Here is a 14,078-nt window from a genome sequence, read left to right as displayed (position 1 = left end):
AATATTAAGATAATCTGGGGAGAACTGCCAAACTGGATACCTAGGGGTACTATAGTGTTTTGAGATCACCAAAGCTGTTTGTATTGTCTTTGGACAAATGAAAGATGTGTTCTCTGACTTTAAAAACTACCTGAACCCTAAAGGAAGTAAATGTTAAGAAATGTTGTATGCTTAAAATAGTGCCACTCATACTTTTAGCATATTTGTACTCCCAAATAAAATTGCTTGAATAAAATTTGATAACAGGCAAAGAAAATTCAGAAAGTAAACCAGCAAGCACAACTCATGAATATGACATAAACATAGCAAAATAAAGCTGAGCTGCAAATTTGTGACTGACGTTAGAAGATGTGCTCATTAAAACTCAATTTAAACTTTCAAACTATGGAAGAGTTTGTTGACGTGCATATCTTTTGTGTGCCTCTATGGTAATGATCCCTCTGTTTTCTAAAAATACTTTGTAGTATATAAGTTTCATTCTGTACGTGCTATCCTCTTCTATACAAAACAAAGCCTTTGTAATTCAAATGTAAAGTTAATTAAGTACACATATAAAACCTTAAAACATTAGACTCATAAATACTCAATAAAAATATGTTTTGCTACGGTATACAGAAGACTTTTTTATCTAAATTGTTTACTACATTATCTGGTCAACTAGACCTAATAAACAATTAATTTCATTTAAGGAGCTGTGACTGTAATATGAATTTTTCACTAGCATGTTTTGAAACTGCACAGGTAGGTTTACAATTTCAGGAAAGTAGGCTCTGAAGGAATGAGACAGTACTTAAAAGAAGTAGAAAGGCTTGCATAGATGTGGAACAAGCAGAGAATGAATACATTTAAAGGATATTTTGCTTGAAAAACAATAACTGTGGTTAGAAAGCAGTTACCCAAATGATTAATAAATCAATTAAGAAAAATATATGGTGAAAGAAAGTACTTTTTACACAATTATTAAAACAGGATCTAGTTAAAGAAAATGTGTATAATGAACTACTAGCATAGGTAAAAACAGTAGAAAGGCTAGAAAGAAAGTAAAATTTTAAAATCCAAATTTTGTAACTGTGACTACATTTAAAACTCAATTTTAAAAAAAAACATGGAATTTAATTCTGTTCTGTAGTAAAAATATCAGTAATGCCATTAGCGATACCCAAATGAAGCCCAGAAACAGTGCTCCTGGGAACACAGCCCCATTGAACCGCAGCTATAATTGCCTGTATTTGTGCTGATTTCCACAGCACTCATTTCTCTGGAAATCACCTTCAGTGGTCTGTGAGGCATTGCTGAGCAGCGGTGACATCTAAAATAAAAACTAATGGGTTTTTCCAGTATGACAACAAAATAAAAACACCAAAGAACGAAGCAACTGAGAGATAAAAATGGAAAACTTTAATAAGATGAAATGGAAATGGTGGTATATTTAATTAATTTTTCAGTCAGGTATTCATCAAGGAAAATTCTATATCAACAAATCTCCAAATCCTGATGTTATTCAATGAATTGTATTTAGAGAGATAATAGAAGGCATTCATAAGCCTGCAGTCACAGACAGTGATAAAGGCCAGTGACTGGAAAATTGCAAATGTTGAAGCCATCTATAAAAAGGGTGATCAAAGCAAACTACCAATAAACCTTAACTTAAATCACTTAAAAACCACACTTATATCACTTGTAAGGCTATGAATTAAACTAATGCATTTTCTGTATGGAAACAGAATTCCTAAAATATTTAGAATAGTTCATATAATATATGTACTATGCAGAGTAGTCAACATACTGCATATTCAGATTACTGTACATTCAAGTTACAATGTAGCACAAATTACATATAACATTACATACAACTAAGCAGAAAAACCTAAATAAAAAATAAGTAGTCTGTCATTTCAGTCTGCTACAGACTGAAAAAGAAAACTCCTATAGTATCACATAGAAGGAAAATACAAATATTAATATATAGTACTTTAACTTCAGAATTAATCATTGTTTATGCATGCTATGGGGGATCGTTTAACCCTCCAAATATATGTAACAACTATCACAGATTGAGAAGTAGTTATTTGAATTAGATACTACAGTATATTTAAGTTTTAAGTGCTATATCTAAACAGCTGTCAATTCATTTGACATGCTGTACAGTTACAACCTCCCATATCTGCACTAGAGGGATGCATTCACCTGAATTGTGGACTATTAAGTAACCTGCGGCATTCTTTTTTATACTTTCTGCTCCAAAGCACCTGCGACAGACTTCTCATAAGCCAAAGAGATGAGGGTTTCACTGTTGAAACTGATATCTCACAGGCATCTCCCAGACACAAAGTGCACTGCTGTATGGCAAGCCAAGGATACCTTGCCTAACTAACGAAGGCTCCTGATCCTGAGAATTCATATTCAACAGCACTTCTTCTGGCCAGCAACACTAATAACCCAACACTAATAGGTGAGTTCACAACGTTTGAGACAATAATTGCATAACATTCTTACAGGTTTGGAAACCAATTCATAGATCAATGGCGTCCCATTTTCACTCATTAGAAAGCCTGTTATTGTCACGATAATAATAAGTTAAACTTACCCCTACACTGTTATTTCCATGATAAAGAATAATAATTACCCTGACATTTACGTAAATGTGAATATATATATCCATACAAAAATAATGACCATGTGTCTAGCAACTATTTTAACAAGGTTCAGGTGAATATGACAAAAGCCATGATATAATACTTCAACCACATTTGAAGATACTACCAAGTGTTCACCTCTGCATACCTATACTCTTGGGTTAGGGTTCTCCTTCTGCCCAGGGACTCTCAGATAATACAGGGGTGGAAGTAGTTCTCAAAACAGACACCATTTAGAAAAAAGAACAGTATATACAAGACGCACCCCAACTTTTTTAGCCCAAAGATACAAGTTAGCAACATTTAGACACAGAGGAGCCTTTATCACAGTGCTTTTTTCCGTCTCATGGATAAAAACTGAATAATGAGAACATGTTCTTTTCTTTTTTTACAAGGACATGTTTTTATGTCTAGCTCTTTGTTGATGTACAGTAGTTCTATAAACAGTGAAAGTTAGTGGTACAGCAATTATGTAACTAAACAGTGATGGATCTCTAATTCAAAGTCAGAGCCCAGAAACAAAAACCAAAATAAAAAAAAACATTGTATTAACTGTATGGATAATAATAGTGATGTGTCCTTGCCTGGTAGTCATAATAGTAACAATTAACTGTTTATGACCTTTTATATGTTAGTCCTAGAAAAAAATCAGTTTAAAAAACATTTTCTTTTCTTAAGAAACATGTCTAAACATAACATGTATTACTGTCAGCAAATTAAATATTCAGGTAAAATGTATGTAATAAAACAAATCATAATGACCAACTAGAAAAAAATGAGGACACCAGTGTTTCTTAAGTAAATGATGTATAGCCAGAATCAGCAATATATTTCTTTAAAGAACTTACAGGATGTGTTCTAATTAGACAGTGGATGGAATTTCATTTTATAGAAAATGCAATACATATTTATTTAAGAGTAACTCTAGAAAACAGGATAATGAAAATAATTGTGCAAAGCAAATCAAGATGTTTTCATGTTTTTTCCTCTTCTGTACTATAAAATGAATCTGTCAATAAAAGTATTTTAATGGGGCTGTATTTTGCTAATCATTGTTTAGAGGCAGTTAATGAACTCTGTGCATTTTCACTGATTATTTTTAGAAAATGCACATGCATCCATTATTGGATTTCAATAAACAGCAAGAAGCCCAGAATAGAAATCTTGAGAACAGCATCCTGTGCTGGAAGCACATAGAGTAAATTAGAACTACTGTAAGTTAGTTTAAGGAGATATAGCTATCTTAGACAAACAGAAAGGAATCAGGCCAAACCTATGCTAATGATGTTGGTGATTTAAGAATTGTTTGAACTGTTGTATGCTGCAGAGTGATCTAAAAATAGGGCTAGGAAAAAAGTCAGGTTTGATAGTTATGTGGAAATCTTTGTAGACTCAGAATAAACCAAACTTGATTAAATTAAGGTACATTAATGTACCTGATAGGTACAACATTCCATTTTAGCATAGGTAACTGTGTAACTTCAGTACCTAGAAAAATGTTTCACGTGATATTCCAGTTTCTAGAACAGATTAAATGCATTCATAACATTTTTGGTGTGCAAATAAATGATGAGACTGATAATGACTTGTATTTAATATTAAAATATAGAAAGACACAATTACAATGCTACAGAATAACTGTTTCTATAAAGCTTTAAAGACTACCAAACACTATCAGGCTAGGACATTTTGCTAAGATTATAAGCAGCCTACAAAATTTGTTTTCAGCTGCGATTTCAAATAGGAATACTCCATTTTTTTACCTTTTTCAGAATTATCACTGAAACAGAGAAAATAAGGTTAAGTGCATTTGAAAATGAAAACAGGAACTTCTGTGGAAGCTGTGGGAGTCTGGAAGAAGCTACCCAGTATTGAGGTTGAAGCTCACACCCTCATTTCTTTCAGAAAAAAGGTGGAGAGTCAGGTCAATTAACCGACCCAAATGAACTAGACAGACTGAATGTCATTCTTTTGTTTGCACCTTTCTTCTGTTCTTTATAATTTTATCGCCATTATTCCATTAATTTTCTATACTTGTACAAGAGCCTAAGGTACCAAAATACAGCTTTAACATATATATATATAAATTTACAAACACTAAATCTCTACTACCATGACTATCAGTCTATTGTTGATGAACTTGTTTCCATTAAAATGATCTTGCTCCAGTTATACATCTTATCTGTTATAAGTGACAAATGAGAAGCTCTTAACAGTATCTGGAGCATGCAGGAACCTATTAATACTTTGATAATGGACTACCATTTCACCCAACGTTATGGTGAAAATGAACGCTGTGTTAAAACCATACTGTATATAATCTTTTATGGGTTCAGGACATCAAAAGGTACAGTAAGAGCAATACTTGGAAACATCGATTTCTGTGCAGAGCACAACTTACTTAATCACCTCTTTGAAGTTAAGTAGCTTTGTTTCTATTGTGAGCATAAAGGAAAAAAAAACACTTTCTACATCAATTATAAAATATACACATTTTGGATATAGACTAAATGCTTTTGGCATAGCCTGGTGAAACCCCAGAAAGAAAATACAGAAAAAGATAATTTTGCTTATCAAGAGAACAACACCTTTATAACATATCATTATGTTGGTGTAACACACTGGTATATAGGCACAGTAGAGCTGTTTTATGTCAGACCAAACTTGAAAGAAATGTTTTGCAATGAGGTCTGTAAAGTGACAATGCTAACGACCTATGGAATTGGCAAACGTTGCAGGCAACAGGCAACGCTCGGGGGAGCTGTTTTATGTCAGACCAAACTTGAAAGAAATGTTTTGCAATGAGGTCTGTAAAGTGACAATGCTAACGACCTATGGAATTGGCAAACGTTGCAGGCAACAGGCAGAAGAGGAACAGTCTTTCAAGTTTTTCATCTCTTAAGACCCATGGAATAAGCTTCAAAGATCTTTCAGTAGACTACAATGCATCATATTCTACTCTTTACACCTAATTACTAAGCAGTACCGCAAGCCTACTCAGCATGCATATTCATCATGAGGTGACTTCGTGGTTCAGGGTGGAAGTGTGAGACAAAGGCTGGACAGCATGAAAAATGTTCTGTATTCACAAGGCATTAAATAACTAGTATAGTAAATAACAGTATGCCTTCTTAATAACATTAGGAGAGCTCTCACTCTCACTCCAGTGACAAGTTTGGAAGCAAAAACCAAAACTACAAAACACTGAAGAAATAAATCACAAATGATTCAGATATCTTTCTCTTAATTTAATGGAAATTGTAATCCAGAAATAAACCTCAAAACTGTCAGCTCACTGGTCTTTGAAAACTGAGGATTAAAAACAGGTTTCAACTAGTAGATACCCAGCAATGTAATGATAACACAAAATCAATTGTATACTTCTTTATTTAAATATATCTCAAGATTATTCTACTTGTAACATTTCAAACCAGTTACTTGCAAGACATCTGAGGCTGTCTCATATTCAATAAATCCTGATTAGAATTCTGGAAAATTAAATTTGGGGTCGGCGGGTTTAGATACCATTATCTTTCCAAACAGTGCAAGAGCAAACTGATGTGTGTGATCAAGTGGGTTTCTTATAGTTTATCAGATTTAGAATTACAGCTTCCACATTTGCCAGTTTGAAACTGTGAAAGCAGAAAGAAAACAACTGTGACCAAATTGTTATGTATTTACATTCAAGAGCATTAGTTTGCAATGTTAGTTTTAATATTTGACTGTCACTTGAAAACATTTACAATTATTAGACATAATGTATTTTGGCTCATAATATTCTCATTATACTGTAAGAAAAAAACGAGAAGCCTGATTAAAGCAGTCTCTGAGATTATATGCATCTGACTATGTTCCTCATAGATTAGTCAAGGAACAAGGTATGAAGTTTAATTTTTAAGTTTACATTTTTGGTGATTGAAATTATATAGTAACAGCTCTTTAAACTTATATAGCCCTCTTCTGGATACTACACTCAAAGTGCTTTACAGGTAATGGGGACCCCCATCCACCACCAATGTGTAGCACTTTGGTATAATGACTCCAATTCACAGATGTTGATTATTAGGAGGCCATGACTAGTAAAGGCCAGGGGGAAGTTTGGCCAGCAACATCACTGGTCTTTTTGAGAAACTCATTGGGATTTTTAATGACCACAGAGAGCTTTAATTTATCTCTTTGATTTATTAAGTCTCATCCGAAGGACGGCGCCTTTTTACAGTAGTGTCCCCGTCACTATACTGGGGTATTAGGACTCAAACAGACCGCAGAGTGAGTGCTCTCTATTGGTCCCAGTAACACCTCTTCCAGCAGCAAACGTAGCTTTCCTTGGAAATTTGGAGGTCTCCTATCCAGATACTGGCTAGACTCACACCTGCTTAGCTTCAGTGGATTGCCAGTTGTGAGTTGCAGGGTGATATAGCGGCTGGATGATATTATATGTTAATATAAAAAATGTTATTTCCCAATTTACTTACTTCAGAAGGTAGGTGTTTGTACTGAGTTACTGAAAAAAAGCCTCATTCTTCTTCTTAAAATTGAGTTATTCAAACTCAATTTTCTTGTATTGTTTCAAGAATAAAACATTCACACTTATCACCCTTCTAATTTCTATTTTGAGTGACAAATCACTACCACTCAGCATTAGAAGCAGTACTGACTATTTCTTTCAATCTCAGCAAATCTCACATTGGCTCTTAATGATCACTCTGTGGAATTCTTTAAGATAGGGAAGACATTTGTAGCAAAGCATTTTACCTCCAGCTTGTCAATGATGGGCTGAACCTCGTCTGCAAAGTGGATTGCAACTAGATCAGCTGCCTTTGAAGGATCAATGGACAGGAGCCCCTGCAGAGAAGAGAGCAATTAAGTCAAAATAAAAATCAGTGATCTTGGATTCCAATTATAAGAACAGTTTAGCCTTGTAACAATGTCAGTACTTCTGAGTTTATTTTGGGGCATCTCGTGTGTAGTTATATTTAGCCTGTTAATACCTGCTTATTACTATTCAGATAACATCCAGCAATTTATGGGTTGTACTGTTACATATTTTTCTTCTTCTAGAGCAGAGATATTGAGATTTTATGTGAGACTCCTGTGAATGGAGGTCTCAAAAAACCCTGAATAATGTACTGTTGCCCCAGCATTTTACACTGGATTCACTTGTGATGTGTGTAGTACTGCACCTGAATATGTTCCATAGATTTGTCCCACACTGACTTCTTCTCCTCGACACTATATCCTGGGAGTGACAGGATGTTGTGGATATAGTTAAAAACCTCCTCCTGTTTCATGACAAGGAAAAAGAAGATGTTTAAAGGATTAGATTAACTGCAAAATCATACAACTTCTTATAAATCTTGCATAATTTCAAGCATTGGAAATATCAAATACTCATTGTTTCTATTCAGGAGATCACTTTATTGGACATATGCAATTTCTTGTATTAGGAATTTGTTTTTTCACATACACCAACTTGCTCTCCATGAGAAACACAGACACAGAGACAGGGAGAGAAACTTGGGGTCAGAGCGCAGGGTCAGCCATTTATACGGTGCCCCTGGACCTTTGATTTATCTCTTTGATTTATTATGGGAGATGAAGAACTACTGTTAGGCCCATGTGAATAATAACTGGCTACTTTAAATTATGCAATATAAAATCAAAACATTTTGTAAAGAGTATAAATGGAGCTAAAGAAAAATACAGTGTAGTTAATAAACTACGGTCACTCTGCAGAAGTCCAGACTGAATTTAAAAGCAGAAAACAACTCTTCCATGGCATGTTTTAATAACTTGATAAAATACAATACAAATTACTCATTTATTAGTAAGGATTTCAACTTAGCAGCTTTAGCTTTCTAAATGTCACTGAAATGTGTTTAATGGAGGCAGAAGAGTTTCAGCATAAATACAAAATAACTGCAGTACAAAAAACAACAAACCAAAAATGATTTCTTCAACCCACCTTTCTCAAAGGGTCCTTCAGATAGCAGTATATGATTTTGTCATACATGTGCTTCTTTTCATACATGAATTCACAGATCTGGTAACTAAAATATGAAAGGTGACAGACATGTGAATTTCACAATCAGAATCAGAATCACTTTATTTGCCATGTACATTACATGTACAAGGAATTTGATTTGGTGTACTGGTGCGAAAACATAGCCAGAAACAATTCAATGATACATGTACATTTCATACAGAGAACATGTACAGGTCCACAATTATATACACACTATATCCTGTATTAAAGTGTTCTGGTTAAGTAGGATGACAGCTATGAGGAAGAAGCTGTTCAGGTGCCAGGCAGTTTTTGTTGAAAGACTGTACCAAACTCACTACAACTTTGTCAGTTTCGAGGGTTTTGGAGGAGTTTTTCCGAAAGTCCGTTAACATTTCCACTGTTTTAAGACTGCAGGGCCTAAGGTTGTTGTTGAGCTTAAGGTGTTGGTGACACACCATGCTGCAATGATCCACTTCCCTTCTGTACCTGGTCTCTTCTCTATTGCCAATAAAATCCACCAGGGTGGGTCATCTGCATATTTGAGTAGTTTGACAGAGGAGTCATGTCTCTGGAAATACAGTTGTTGGTATACAGGGAGTAGAGTAATGAGGAGAGAGCACAGCTTTGAGGTGCACTGGTGTTCACAGATAAGCAGTCTTACAAATAAGAGCGCATCTGCATATATTGCTTTGTGTTTGTTAGGAAGTGGATGATACACTGGCAGGTGGGGAGGGGAACATTTAAATATGACAGTTTATTTTGGAGAAGTTCTGGGAAGATGGTGTTGAATGCAGAGCTAAAATCAACAAAAAAGAGTCTCACATATGCTCCTAGAGACTCCAGATGTTGAAGGATGTAGTAAAGGCAAATATTAACAGCATCATGCATTGATCAGGTGATCAGGTAAGATCACATGTCAGGTGAGAGTATCTTGTTTGGATAAACCTTAAAGACCACATTCTAGCTTTAAACATTGTTTAAGACAGGTTGTTGTTCTGTAATTTTAGTTAACTGATTTATTTTATGAAAAATACCCTGGCTAAAGGCTCTCGGGGTAAGACATGCATTTTTAAAATAGGGAAGCAGATTCCCATTCAGTTTGATGCATCCTGATTTATAAAGGAAAATTAGCTCTAGGATGTATTTTGCTATAGTTAGGACACACGTTTAGCTCATTTGTCACCTGTTTAGGAAGTATAGGATTTCTGAGTGCTGAGTTAGCAGTCTGTGTGGATGTAGGCCTCTGAGACCTCTTGTTTGTAGATGGTGTAAATTGTAACTTGTTATATGTGTGTAACATGGTGTGTTGTCTAGTATTTGTTATTGTTCATTATTATTTTTTTAGTTTGCCTTGTATTTATTAGTCTTCCACCAGAGTTGTGCTAGAGAATAAAGAGTTCAGGTGTCTCAAACTATACCAACCACTCAGGTATATTCTTGATATGTGTTTGACATTTGGGGGTTATATTTATTTACTTTAATTATTGATTATCCTGCTATATTTATCCATTTTCTTAATCCTCTATTCTGTAATTGTAACCAGTCCGCTTAAAGGGAAACTACAGTCCCAATTTCTCAGACTGGGTATGAAATCTCAGAAACAAAATAAATTCTTTGACAGTACAGCAAAATTTTACAAATTTCAAATGAAGCAGAAAACTGTGATGTTTGTGAAAGTTTTGTATAGTACTGTACTGTACAACTGTACTGTATGACACTGTACTGTATATAGAACTGTACTGTATGACAACTGTGTGTTGTGGCAAACCACCAGTGACGCCACAGACAAGAGAGAGAGGACGTTAAACAGCCTCTTCTGCTCACTTATCCCTGTAAACAAAAAGGGAACATTTTTCTCCAACATTGTTAATCCTTTTAATCCTCAGAACACAGTGGTCGCATACAAAACAGAGGATTGGATCACCAGAAAGTCAAACTGTTCCCTTTTCCAAGGGATATTAAACTAGCCAACAGAGGGGTGTTAAACATGGACACCGATGTTGGTCCCATCAATAAGTTTCTCAACAAAAGATTCAGCACAATATACGTGCAAATAAGTACAGGTTGTGCAGCAGGAATTCCACTGCAGAAATGTTCCAACATGATCTGCATGCAGAGTTAACAAATACAGTAAATAGTTGTCAGCATAACCATCTAGAAATCCATATGTTAAATTCAATTGCATACATTCCAATTGGTAGTCTAGATAAAGCATGTCACCTTGTATTTGTTGGTTTCATAACATTATATACAGTATATTTGTTGGTTTAATAAATTAACACAGTAGCAAAATTCTCTTGGCCTAAAGGATGTGCTTTATTGCAACAAAACTCAACTGGTTTTCAAATATCGTCAATCTTCTCTGCTTTAGAGTTCACAAGATTCTAAAGCCTGACAGTTCTAATAGAGCATAATAATATATTTTCATTACAGATACTGAACCATACATTTTGCTCAAATAAGGTTTCATTCCTACCATTTTTGCTTATAAAAAGCAACCAATTAAAAGGGAATGCAGTGAGAGGGTGATATCAGTGCATGATAAAAAAATAGAAAAAATCTATATTTGTGATTTAAGTGATATATTGTATCATAATTATGTTTAGTACCTAAATTAATATTTGCTTTAAATATGTGTTTACGATTAAGAGCAATATTTCTATTGGATTAAAAGAGATGTATTCACAAGCCTGCTGCTGCAATGTAATAGGCCTGGTTCACATCACCAGACGTTTTGTTGCTTTGTTGTGAATCGCAGACAATGACGGCAATATGGTGCTGCACATACCTGGAAACTTAGACTATTCTGTTGTGTAAATTGGAAGTTTTACATGTTACTGTGTACTCTGTACTTTCATTGTGGTTTGAAATACACTAATCAATGCCAGCTCTTTATATCTCTAAAATGTAAAAACAGCGCTGCAATTACCCTTTAAGCAGAGGAGGAACATTGTTATATCACACAGTTCTCCAAGTTAAACACCATGCAACAATGAGTTCATTTAAATCCTCCCTTAATGTTGCATGATAATTCATGACTGAACCCAGCAGAGGGCAAAACTGAGGAACATATTCAAAATTACTACTTCATTAATATGAATGCTAGAAGGTCTATTTCATGGGAATTTCAAATATATAGTACCCTTATAGCAGTTTATGAAAAGCTTTTAAAGGCCAGACATACAGGTACATAATCTGCAACTCTATATACTTTGTTTATGTGCAAATTACACTGCTCAAAGATAATGTCCTGCACCTAACAGCCCAATAATACAGTATATTTTTTTGGAAATAGACCTCAGTGCATTGGGATAGGTATAGATCCAAGACAGATGACAGAAGGCATTCATTAAGCAATTTGAGGATTAAATACTTACAACTCAGCCTTTTCCGCTAGAATGATGAGCCTGCTCTCATCAAATTGCGCCACTCCTCCGACCTGCAGCAGCTCCAGTAGAACCTTGGATCACATGCAAAAAGACTCAGATATCTCATCAACAGAGTCCTAGAATATACTGGTATAATCCCTTTATATACTTTTCACATAAGCTTTACAGACAAGTACACTGTACTTGAGTCTCATGATCAACATGAGATTGCACTGCAACAGGCATTGAAGAAATAATGCTAGAAAAATTATATAGTTTTTTACAAATTAGATGTGGTCTTCACAAGTTAGAAAAAAAAACAAAACATCTGCACGTTTTTTTTGCCTTTGCATAGGAACTAAGAAATCTCAAATATGCATCCAAAACATAAAGGCATGAGCCGAAAGCCACTAGTGTAACTATGAAACTACAATAACGAACACCCTCACTGAAAATAAAAAAATAGTAGTTGGCATTCTTATAACCCCTTCAACATGCAGCCTTTCACAATCAGAACTCTGCAGGGAGCCCTCTCTTACAGCTGTTCAGTGTATCTACCACAAGAAATATTCTTTTGTGATGCAAATGCAAAGGGTAATACTACTTTGGGAATGGTTAAGAAAATATATACATTACCAACACTGAAGAATCCATTAATACATCATTTTTATTTTAGATCAATTCTGACTTTTGTTTATTGAATCCTTGGCAGACGTCAGTCCCTACTAGGCAAGTAACATTATGTGTCCATCAATTTTCTAACCTAATTTAGGGTCATAAGGGAGCTGGAGCCTGTCTCGGCAAGCAACTGCCACAAAGCAGTGTACACCACACGCACACATTCACATCAAGGCCAGTTTTCCCACAAACCTAATAATGTACAAGTATGTCTTTGGACACACCCTTTGGATTCTTATGTCAACATGGGGAGAACATACAAACTCCAAATGGATAGCACCCCAGGTCCAGAATTGAACCCAGGGCCCCAATTCTAGCCAAAAAAGATCAGTTTTAAGCTTAGATTTGAATAGAGCTGAAGAAGCTGTCTGAGGTAAAGTCTGAGGAAGGTCGGTGCCACAACACTGTAGCAGCAACAGAAAAGGCACAGTCACCAAAAGTCTGTGATTTAGTCGTAAGGGCAAGTGAGAAGAGGACCGACCTCAACTGAACGGAGCCTGCAGCGGGGAGTGTAAACATGGAGGAGTTCAGAGATTATGACATATCCTGATTGTTTAGAGCCTTGAAAGTCAGCATCAAGATCTTGTACTGATTATGTGACTTTACAGGCAACCAATGTAGAGACTTAAGGTTAGAAGTGATATGCTGCCAGGGTCTGATGTGAGCAAGCAGTCTAGCTGCAGAATTTTGAACATATTGCAACTTGTTGAGAAGAGAGTTTGGAGAAAGTAAAGTAAGGAGTTGGAAAAATCAAGCCTTAATGATATAAATGCATGGATCTGGAAATCAGCATTGGGTATTGATAAAAATTGCATGATGCAGGCAATATTTCTAAGGTAAAAGAAAGATTGTTATAATTAAATTTTTCACATGTATCTCAAAAGACAGGAGAGGATCAAGTGTGACTCCCAGATTCCTGACTATGGCTGACAAATGAATAGGGAAACCATCCACCATTACTGTCAAATCCTTAAGTTTATCCAACTGAAATTTGCTGCCCACCAGTAAAATTTCTGTTTTGTCACTATTTAGCTTCAGGAAATTTGATGCCAACCAGAGTCTGATGTCACGCAAACAAGTGACTGAGGGTGGAGACCAAGAGGGGGAAGAGGTTTTAACATAAATCTGAGTTTCATCTGCATAACAGTGAAATTGAAGACCATGTTTGCGTATAATTTGGTTGAGGGGTAGCATATAAATAATAAAAAGTAAAGCCTCAGGACTGAACCCTGAAGCCGTGATTGACTGGGGACATGGGGGACTTATGAGGACTGGCGTAGACAAAATGATGCCTGCCAATCAGATAAGAGCAAAACCAGTTAAAGACAGGACCACTGATAGACAAGAATGCCTGCCGGTGACTGAGCAAAACTGAATGATTTACTGTAT

The 14,078-nt window shown here is 35.4% G+C and overlaps 1 protein-coding gene across 2 annotated transcripts in view; it reads right to left on the bottom strand.

The window, feature by feature from the left end:
* The window catches only part of vps8 (VPS8 subunit of CORVET complex), a 345,245-nt gene that overhangs the window by 200,846 nt on the left and 130,321 nt on the right, over positions 1 to 14,078 (bottom strand). For both annotated transcript variants that reach the window (XM_088930095.1, XM_088930096.1), the window contains exons 30-33: positions 12,021 to 12,103; positions 8,602 to 8,686; positions 7,820 to 7,918; positions 7,392 to 7,481 (exon numbers count right to left, since the gene is read on the bottom strand). In XM_088930095.1, the coding sequence (XP_088786221.1) occupies positions 7,392 to 7,481; positions 7,820 to 7,918; positions 8,602 to 8,686; positions 12,021 to 12,103 (357 nt within the window). The remainder of the gene's footprint in view (positions 1 to 7,391; positions 7,482 to 7,819; positions 7,919 to 8,601; positions 8,687 to 12,020; positions 12,104 to 14,078) is intronic.

This window comes from Atractosteus spatula, chromosome 13, assembly GCF_055471065.1.
Source record: "Atractosteus spatula isolate fAtrSpa1 chromosome 13, fAtrSpa1.hap1, whole genome shotgun sequence".
Taxonomy (NCBI): Eukaryota; Metazoa; Chordata; class Actinopteri; order Semionotiformes; family Lepisosteidae; genus Atractosteus; species Atractosteus spatula.
The sequence above is the reverse complement of the archived record's forward strand: the minus strand, read 5'-3'. Positions and strand labels throughout refer to the sequence as shown.